Source organism: Myotis nattereri (genome assembly GCF_964212035.1).
Source record: "Myotis nattereri genome assembly, chromosome: 1".
NCBI lineage: Eukaryota > Metazoa > Chordata > Mammalia > Chiroptera > Vespertilionidae > Myotis > Myotis nattereri.
Window position 1 is genome coordinate 47,428,213 of NC_138075.1, and position 11,076 is coordinate 47,439,288.

Here is an 11,076-nt window from a genome sequence, read left to right on the forward strand (position 1 = left end):
AGCAGGGCAATGGTCTGCCTTATTTCAGCTCTCATACCATAAACAAGTGTCTTTTTAAAAATATATATGTTTTCATTATTTTTACAGAGAGAGGAAGGGAGAGGGACAGGAGCAGGGGGAAATGGAAGATATTTTTTCCATTGATTTTTTTAGAGAGTGGAAAGGAGGGGAAGGGGGGGAGAGAGGGAGAGAGGAAGAGGGGGGGGAAGAGAGAGAGAGAGAGAGAGAGAGAGAGAGAGAGAGAGAAACATCGATATGAGAAAGACACATCAATGTGAGAGACACATCTATTGACTGCCTCCTGCATGCGCCCAAACCCCCAACCAGGGCCAGGGATGGAACCTGCAACCCTGGTATGTGCCCTTGACTAGGCATGGAACCTGAGGCCCTTTGGTTCTCTGGCCAATGCTCTAACCACTGAGAAACATAGGCTAATTTATTTAATCCTTCTTTTATGACTAAACAATCAGGTCAGTTCAAATTTTCAATATCTATACTAAAAAAGGGTAATATGCTAATTAGACTGGACATCTTCCGACGTCCTTCCGGACAAAGTCATGGATGGTGGCTGCTGCTGTGAGGGCCAGACCAAGGCTCAGGCAGCCATTGTGGCTGTGAGGGCCAAGGCTCAGGCAGCCATGGCATCCGGCAGTGGCAGCAGCAGCGGCGTGATGGGAGCGTTGCCTTGCCCTGATCACCCTGTCGCCTCCCGCAGAGGAAGGCCAGAGGGAGCAGCAGTGAGGGGGTAATGGGGGAGGTCGCCTCCTACAGAGGGAGGCCAGATGGCAGTTTAGGCCCGCTTCCCCTGGGGAGCAGGCCTAAGCTGTCAGTACGAAATCCCCTGAGGGCTCCCAGACTGTGAGAGGGGGCAGGCCAGGCTGAGAGGATCCCCCCAACCGTGCATGAATTTTCATGCACCAGGCCTCTAGTTATAAATAAAATTGTATAGAACATAAATTTTTAGCATGTACTTCTACTTTCTTAAGTTACATTAATAAGTCAAAAGTATATGAACATTTTCCATGGTTCTTGATGTATATATGCTGCCAAACTGTCCTCAAATCTTTTTTTTTTTAAATATATCTTTATTGATTTCAGAAAGGAAGGGAGAGGGAGAGAGAATCATTGATCGGCTGCCTCCTGCACGCCCCCCACTGGAGATCAAGCCCGCAACCTGGGCATGTGCCCTTAGCCAGACTTGAACCTGGGACCCTTCAGTCAGCAGGCCAATGCTCTATCCACTGGGCTAAACCAGCTAGGGCTCGTCCCCAAATCTTAATCCAGTTTATATTGTCATCAGCAATGTACAGGAGATTCCTGTTTTAATACTTCATCATCATCATCATCATAAATATTCTAGTTTTAAAATATTTGACAATTTGATAGGCAGTATCTCAAGGGATTTAATGTGTATTTATTTGATTATGATACAGTAACCAACCATCCTGGTTTGCCCCGGACTTAGGGGAATCCCAGAAGATAGGACTTTCAATGCTAAAACTGGTCTTAAGCAATTAGCAAAAGTCACGAGCAATTAGGGTGATGAACTGGTCTTAATTACTAGTAAGTTAGACATCTTTTTATGTTTATTGGTCATTTGTGTTGGTTGGTTTTTTTGGTTTTTTTTTTTGCTTGTGGTCTTTACTCATTTTATTCTGACCGTTAAAAGGCTTAAATCTCTATTTTTTTCCCTTTAACTTAACATCATTTTGTAAACAATTTGCCATGTTTTGCATAATCATCACACTCAGAATTTTCTGATCACTACTTTTCCATTTCAGCATAATTAACTTTTCCCTTATGTTGGGAAATTTAGCTGGTCAAATTGTCTTATAAATTTTTCTGATCACAGGGCTATTTTGATTGCCAAGAGAGAATACAAAAAACCTCTAACATTAAATGCTGATGAGGATAGTGTTGGTAGTAGATGGCCCAAAGAAGAACACTGCTAATAACAGCTAAAATTGTACATTCTTTTAGTATAAACCCATAAAAAAAATGTTGAAATTGAAGGCCTGGTGCACTTCATTAAATCTTTTACATTAAATATATATATATATGTATGTATGTGTGTGTGTGTGTGTGTATGTATGTAATCTTTAAGTAAAGATGTCCTTATAGTACTTAATCAGACAACCAAAAATACTACCATATAGAAAGTAATTATCACTTTCTCTTCATAAAATTCATGCATTTGTTCAAAAATTGCCATTCTAGACCAATGTGTACACTTTATACAGTCATTCCTCTTCTCCATATAGCTAGAAAAAATTTCATTTTATAAGCACTTACCTTGGCCAAATCAAAAGGTGTTTTGACCTCTATGGTTGTGTCAGGTTCAGCAAATGCAGGAACTTCCTGTCTGTTTCTCCCTTTCCGCCTACTTCTCTTTAGCTGGTCTCCTGATTTCTGCCCGTCTAAAATTTCTGTAAAGAAGAAAAAAATATAGAGAGGGGTAGAGAGAAAGGGACCGGATTGGGGGGTGGGGGGGAGAGAAACATCAATTTGTTGTTCCACTTATTTATACATTCCTTGGTTCATTCTTATATGTACCCCAATCAGGGAACCCACAACCTTGGCATGTGGAGACGAAGCTCTAACTAACTAAGCAACCTGGCCAGAATGATGCTTAATATTTAAAGTCAAGATATGAAGTCAGGCAGGTTTTTAAATTTTATTTTCCTTTCAAACAAGAATTAAATTTAAACCATCACTTTCTAAAGTATAGTTAATGATAAGTAAAGACTACTGGCTGGAATTAAGAAGTTAAATTAAAATCCGATATTTTAGATTGCATAATAATAATGACTTAGATTATTAAGGTTGGTGCTCATGCTGTGTTTAAAGAGTTACTTCTAAATGCTATTTATACTACCGAAGCTGGTTTGGCTCAATGGGTGGAGCGTCGGCCTGCGGACTGGGGGGTCCAGGGTTCGGTTCCGGTCAAGGGCATGTGCCTGGGTTGCGGGCACATCCCCAGTGGGGAGGTGTGCGGGAGGCAGCTGATCGATGTTTCTAACTCTCTATCCCTCTCCCTTCCTCTCTGTAAAAGGTCAATAGAATATATTTAAAAAACATAAATAAATAAATGCTATTTATACTAAAATTGGTCACCATTTACCTTCACCAGGTATGCACGTAACTGGAAAGTGTTCCTTTAAACCATGTATAAATCTTTCAAATTATTCTGAAGCCACATTTATATCTGCAAACAGTATTTTTGTGATATTTTCTAAGTTGAAAAAATGTGAACTAGAACAATATTCATCACAAATTGAGAAGAACTGGATTAAAACTATGTATACATATGATTCTGCTTAAGTTGGCTGTGAGGAAATACAGAGTGACAAAAAAATACCAATTCCTGTAAGCCAACCTATTTACCAATATTTCAATCTTTATTTAATTACATTAACTTACCATCTTTTTTGAAGGACAGCTGCAGAGCATCAGAAATCAACTCCTGCTCATTCTTTTGCCATTTGTTTATAAGCTCTTCTATGAATTGACCTTTTTTGCCCTCATTTCCCTGAAGGAGGTCAGTAACATATTCTCGTATCTCTTCAGGACTCTCAATTGACAAAACATACCTCAGGAAGTAAAAATAAAAGTTGTTGAAACAAGGCTAACTTAACTATGGTTTTCAATAATCATAATAGAGATCAAGGTAGTAAAAACCATTAATTAATCCATTAGAGTATTTACTTTGAGTGAAGTTCTACTCTAGATGCTAGGAATATCAATTTGATTAAGACAAAGACCCTGACCTCAAGCAGTTCGTATTCTAATCTTCACAATCTTCTTGTATTTCTAAAACCAAATCAGTGTATTGAAGATAGGCTTGTGGGGATACCCTTAACACAGGAATACTATTTTTTTATTTGTATTAAAATACAGTTAGAAAAATAAATAAAATACAATAGGCAGAATATTTTCTATAACTATATATCTGCAATCATTATATTTTCCTAGGAACAATACAAATTACCTAATCTCTATGTTGCAAAACCTAAAATTTCTCTTCATTTTCACTAAAAAATGAAATTATAAATTCAAACCAGTTAGTGATTTAACATTCTTAAAAATTGTAAATCAAGATTGGCATCACATCAGAATAAGCAAATCTACATGTATACCTCATTTATTGTGCTTCACAGGTATTCGGTATTTACTAACTGAAGGTAAGACCCTCTATCAGCAAAAAGAGATTATGACTTGCTTTATTACAGTGGTCTGGAACCAAACCCTCAGTATCTCTAAGGTATGTGTGTATTTAAGGAAATTTTATAAAGAGTTCTTAAAAAGTGAGATGGGAGTACAAGTCAGTACAACTATTCTAGAAATCAACTAGTTAGTATATTTAAAATGCCTTAAAATAATCCAGTAATTCCTTTTGTAGGACTCTATATGAAATAGAGGCAGAGCATTTTCTGCAAAAAAGTTAACTGCATCATTATTTAAACCGGTGAAAAAAGTAGAAACTACTGAAAACATCCATTCATGGAGAAGGGTAAAATGAACTCAAGTTTTTAGACTCTACAAAATGTAATACGCAACCGTTAAAAGTGAAATTTTTGAATAATTATTGTTAACCTGAGGAAATGCTCTCATACAATGGTAAGTAAAATAATAGTTAGACTGTATATTTAGCATATGATCTAAATTGCTACAAAAGAAATGTGTATATCTATACACTTTTTGTAGAAAAAGTGTAGAAAGTTATACACCAAAATGATTATCACTGAGTGGTACGATTAAAAAGAGTTTTAGTTTATATTTTATTTTCTTTTTCCCCCTACAATTTGAAAATATATTACAACATGCATAGATAAAAACACTAAAAGAGAAATTATGGTTACCTCTGGGCTGTGGTAATTTTAGTTTCTTCCTTAAATAATTTTTTTTTTTTTTTTAGTTTCTACAGTGAATATGCACATCATCAGAGAAGTGAAAAAAATTACTTATAAATTAAGATAATGGACCATGGAAGCATTATCAGATCTGAAGAAACTAATTCAGATACCTAATACGGGACATACAAAAAAATAATAATGCTATATTCTTTAAATTTAAAACATCATGCAGCCCTAACTGGTTTGGCTCAGTGGCTAGAGTGTCAGCCTGCCGACTGAAAGGTCCCAGGTTCGATTCCGGCCAAGGGCATGTACCTTGGTTGTGGGCACATCTCCAGTATGAGGTGTGCAGGAGGCAGCTGATTGATGTTTCTCTCTCATCGATGTTTCTAGCTCTCTATCCCTCTCCTTTACTCTCTGTAAAAAATCAATAAAATATATTTTTTTAAAAATCATGCAACTGTCTCATCATTGGTAGACAACCATTTTTGGGGCTTTTACAGTTTAATCAACCTGATCCCCAGACTTACCAGCCCCCATTAAAAAATCAATTGCTATCAAGGACTCACAGTGCTGCAAGGAACCTCAAGGGATCATTTAACTCTGGAGTATTCAAACTACTAGGAAAATATTTTAAAAGCTCCAGAAACATTTGAATAAGTGTCACTTTAACTATTTAATAAATTATAATAAAGAACAACATACAGCCCTAGCTGGTTTGGCTTGGTGGATAGAGCGTCAGTGTGCGGACTGAAGGGTCCCAGGTTCCATTCTGGTCAAGAGCACGTGCCCGGGTTGTGGGCTCCATCCCCAGTGGGGGCTTGCAGGAGGCAGCCAGTCAATGTTTCTCTCTCATCATTGATGTTTCTGTCTCTCTCTCTCCTTCTCCCTTCCTCTCTGAAATCAATAGATACATTTAAAACAAATAAAAAGAACAACATACACCCAAATGCGTTATATACCAAATCTTGTATGCCAACCAAAATATGAATGAATACGGATTGTGGCTCTTAATGTAACATAAATGTGTCATTGATCAGGAAGATAAGAACTCTGTGATGTCTTTTTAAAAATTTCAGGCCACTCGAGTAAAATTATTCAAATTACCTGACTAATACAGTACACCTGGGTAATTTTCAAATACCAGGCATGGCACAGCAAATTTACATAACAAATGCTTTCATCTTGCATCACAGGGTTTTGTGCAATAACTAGTAAAAACCTAATAAGTGGTTTAAATAGAGTTATATTATAGGAAGCTGTAGTGCTTATTTTTTTAAGTTTTGAATAATTCTTATTTAATTTATATTTATGAATTTTTAAAAATGCAAGCAGGTATTTAGCCATAAGTAGTGCTTCAACTTTAAAACAAATTTCTCATCACTCCTCTTTCAAGGCTGTGGATAAGTTTAACCAAGGAAAAACTAAGACTGCAAAATAAGCTTTTAAAAAAACATTTATAGACCAGCCGGCGTGGCTCAGTGGTTGAGCATTGACCTATGGACCAGGAGGTCAGGGTTCGATATCTGGTCAGGGCACATGCCCAGGTTGCGGGCTGGAACCCAGTGTGGGGTATGCAGGAGGCAGCCAATCAATAATTCTCTCTCATCATTGATGTTTCTATCTTTCCCTATCCCTTCGTCTCTGAAATCAATAAAAATATATTTTTAAAAATATTTATAGGTATCAGTAAGAGTCTCCGTTTTTCTAAAATTTTTATTTATTGATTTTTAAAAAAGGAAGAAAAATAGTGATTTGTTGTTCCACTTATTTATGCATTCATTGGTTACTTCTCACATGTGTCCCAACCAGGGACCTGCAACCTTGACATATTTGGATAATGCTCTAACCAACAGAGCCACCCAGCCAGGGCCTGCAAAATAATCTTTTAAACTACAACCTATGAGAATTAAAATTTTTGTGAAATTATATAAGCAGACAAAATACAATTGGATTTGGAGACTGAGAAGACTGCTCTAATCCATACCTCATTGTTGATCCATCAAAAACAGCATCCATATGTAATACTTTCAACAATACAGATTTAAAATAAAATAGCCTTAATTTTTTTAATTGAATGACTTTTTTTGTTTGGTATATATTTTTTAAAAAGTCTAACTATTAAATCTCACAGCACTCCACTGCTTTAAAAATGTTTGAAAAACTACTTAACCTGACCTTGCTTTCAAACAATGGTATAGCCAAGCTAATATGATTTGGCTGGATTTTTAAAAATTCTTTTTTGTTTGATTTTTACTTTTTCTGTTTTTGGTGTGTGTGTGTGTGTGTGTGTGTGTGTGTGTGTTTGTGTGTGTGTTTGGCTGGTTTTTTTTTTTTGTTAATAAGTCTATTCCAGTGTTCAAAAAAAAAAAAATCCTTTAATACAGGCTCTCTTAACTCTCTCCTTGCCAACAAGTCTATTTTCTCCCAAACTTAGAAACTCACCTTACTTCCTACAAAATTCCTAGCATTGCAATTCTGATTTCCGCATCAACGAACAAGGAATCAAATCAAGAAACACAGGTTCCTTGATCAAGACCAACTTTTGTGGAAGCTTTTCCCTCTCGCCTGAACACTGCACCTCCACCTATCCATCCTTTAGTTCTCAAGTTAAGGTCTTATGTTGCAGGAAACTTCAATTTCTCAAATCTTAGAGTCCTTTTCTCCGTGCTCCCACCACACCCTGAACTTCCCCTACCTCAGGGCTCATCAACCAACCAGAGCCCAATTGTAGCAATTTTCTCTGTTGCTCCAGCCAGCACCTGGCTGGTAGTAGCGCAACAAGTATTTGTTAAATCAACTGAAAGCAGATAGTAAATCCTGTCACCATCTCCATTTCATAAGAATCATATAGTATAAGATAAGCTCTACTAGTTGGCTTATAGATGAGGAAACTAAGGTACAGAGGGAAATTAAGTAGCCCAAGATTCCAAAACTAATAAATAACAGAAACTAGAATCTGGGACTCCTTACGCCAGGAGCTCTTTGCACCGTACTACGCCGCCCCATTTAAATTATAGGTCCTACTTGACAACCCAGATGAGGCAAACGAAAATGCTCAGAGTAAGGAATTTCTGGAAAGACAATTTGGCTTGCCCCTTCTCTCCAGAATCTGTAAGAAAACTGGCTCCCGGGACAGACAGTCTTACAAATTCTAATGACAGGGATGTGGCGTTTTCCGGGGGGGGGGTGGGGGTGGGGGGGCGACCCCATCAGCCTGACACTCTATTCCAGAAACTAAACTATAAAACCAAAAGTCAAAAATCGGTGCCTAGTGACCAACAACAGCCCTCTTATCACATTACTTCATTCTCATCAACTTTTTTAGCCCTCCCTGCTTCCGGGTTCGCTCGGCCCGTTCACTTCACAGAGCTCCTTCCCGCCTCGGACCCGAACCGGTCTTACTGCACGATCTCCTCACTGACATCCAGGCCAAAAGTTTTCCGCAAATGCTGGGTACACCAGCCCACCAACTGCTCCCGGGGCGCCGCCCCAGCCACCGCCATTTTCCCCAGCCGGAACCAGCTGGGCTGAAAAAGCCTCGAGTCCTACGCCGGACCAGTTCCCTTCGCAACAGCGACTTCGCTCGCGCGGGTTCCGCCAGCTGCACGCCCCGTCGCAGCGCAGCGCCGCCTCCCCGCCCGCCGGCCCCGCCCCCTTCGACTCCGGCCCCTTCGGCCCCGCCCCCTTCCCCTCCGCGTAGGCCGGGCGCTCGAATCCGAGCACTTGCGCGTGATTCTTCCGCCTTGGCGGATGTAGGACTCGGAAACCGAGAATTCGGTTGAGAAGGCATTACAAATACCTATAAAAACCACAGTTTAGGAAAATCAAAACTGTAACCCGTTAACTTGAGGGGCCACTTTTATTTTACTTTCGAAGGTCCAATTTTAAATGGTCGGTTTTAATGTAAAATGTTCAAAATAGTACTTAGAAGCCGAGGGAAAGCACTTACTAGTATACGAGCTTGCTCCGGTGGTAGTGGTTGTATTAATACCGCTCCCTCCTCCCACCCCCGCCATAGTCCAAGACTAGAGTCATGCTGCTAAAACCTCTCTGTTTAATTTTTTGAGCCAGATCTTTCCCCGGAGAGACAAGATAACTCAGCAAGCTCCACGGCGGTGCTTGGGGGTGGGGGTGCGGAGGTGGGGGGTGGGGGGTGGAGGGTGAGGAAAGGGGGGAGGGGGGCTTTATATAAAACAGGTGTTGGGACTTGGCTTTGAAGACCTTCCACAGGAATTCAATGTAGTGATAAAAGTCACTACAGAATTTGGAGGTATGTATTTCAATCCACGATGGCCAGATTTATTTATTTTTAAACATATATTATTGACTTTTTACAGAGAGGAAGGGAGAGGGAGAGAGAGTTAGAAACATCGCTGAGAGAGAAACATCCATCGGCGATCACGATGGCCAGATTTAAAGGTCTTTTGCTATTCTGTAGACCACTGTAGACTCGGGGAAAATTTAGCCAGACTTTTCTAAAGGGCCTATTTTTTTTTTCTTTTTCTTTTTTAGAGAGAGAGAATGGAAGGGAAGGAGGGGGAGAAAGAGAGAATCATCTATACACATGGATTGGTTGGCTCTGGCAGGCTCCCTGAATGGGGCCTAGGGCCAGGATGGAACCTGCAACCCAGGTATGTGCCCTCCACCCGGAATTGAACCCACGACTCTGGAGCGCAGGCCCACGCTCTATCCGTTGAGCCATGCCAGCCAGGGCACTTCTGATATATTTAATCAATAAATTTAATTGGCTGGCTTTGTTTTACATTTATAGATTCTTCATTTCCATTAGACTATTTAGACTACATTAATTAGATGCTCTTTCATCTTTTTATGCGAATGTTTTCATTGGCAAAAATCACAAGTATATTGATTTACATTGAATTTAGATTGTTTTTAGCTTGGAAAACGTGATTTTCTAGCTTAAAAAATACGCCGAATGTTCATTATTACTGGGTACAAGTTTTGGGTTTTTTTTAAATGAATGTACTTTTATTTATTTCAGAGAGGAAGGAAGAGGGAGAGAGAGATAGAAACATCAATGATGAGAATCATTGATTGGCTGCTTCCTGAACGCTCCCCACTGGAGAATGTGCCCTTGACCGGAATCGAACCTGGGACACTTCAGTCTGCAGGCCAACGCTCTATCCACCGAGCCAAACTGGCCTGGGTACAAGTTTTGTTTCTTCATAAAAATCCTCTACATTTAATACTATAACATATCCAAGAAGTTTACCTGTTTCATTATCTGTTCAGCCCCCATAATTAAAAATGTTAACTTCTTAAAGACAGAGACAATGACTTCAGTTTTATTTACAACTAGAGGCCCGGTGCACGAAATTCATGCATGGGTAGGGTCCCTAGCGGCTACCTGCTGCTGGCCTCAGCCTTCCTTCGTTCTGCGCTGACCCTGGTGGTCAGCGCACGTCATAGCGAGCGATCGAACTCCTGGATGGTCGAACTCCCAGATAGTCGAACTCCTGAGGGGACACTTTGCATATTAGGCTTTTATATATAAAAATAAGACTTAATACATCATACTTAGTATGATGAAATTACTAGGTCCTCAAGACTAAAAGTGTTCTTTTATCATAAGGCCTGTTAAGGATTGTAATCTCTAGTTTGTAATGCTTATAATATAATATTATTTACAATCATTATCATTTATTAGCTTTTTGCCTGAGCAAAACAAGCACACCTATGTAACATGACTTAAAGATGTTCTTTCGTATAAACTTAGGCAGAAATTTTAATCATATAATACTACATTTTTTCTTAATGCCCTAGGCCTTTGAAATTTTCAGATTCACACACAGAATTCTGTTTTATTTAACTGCAGAGGAGATGCATTTCCTCACAGCAAATGTTTAAATTAAGAATTTTTACTAGGGCCCTGTCTGGTGTGGCTCAGTTGGTTGAGTGTCATCCTATGCATAGAAGGTTATTGGTTTGATTTCCAGTCAGGGCACATACCTAGGTAGCTAGTTTGATCTCTGGTCAGGGTGTGTACAGGAGGTAACCACCTGTAGGAAACAACCAATCCATGTTTTTCTCACATCGATGCTTCTCTCTCTCTTCTTCTTCTCCCTCTCTTTCTAAAATCAATTAAAAACATTTTTTAAATATATTTCATTGATTTTTACAGAGAGGAAGGGAAAGGGATAGAGAATTAGAAACATCAATGAGAGAGAAACATCGATCAGCTGCCACCTGCACACCCCCA

General features: G+C 39.2%; 1 protein-coding gene across 1 annotated transcript in view; it reads right to left on the minus strand.

Moving 5' to 3' along the window:
* Positions 1-8,428, minus strand: part of TRIP4 (thyroid hormone receptor interactor 4) — a 64,033-nt gene extending 55,605 nt beyond the window's left edge. Inside the window, exons 1-3 of the mRNA XM_081103117.1 lie at positions 8,259-8,428; positions 3,421-3,590; positions 2,293-2,426 (exon numbers count right to left, since the gene is read on the minus strand). Coding sequence (XP_080959243.1) covers positions 2,293-2,426; positions 3,421-3,590; positions 8,259-8,359 — 405 coding nt within the window. The 5' untranslated portion in view covers positions 8,360-8,428. The remainder of the gene's footprint in view (positions 1-2,292; positions 2,427-3,420; positions 3,591-8,258) is intronic.
* Positions 8,429-11,076: the final 2,648 nt, after the last annotated feature.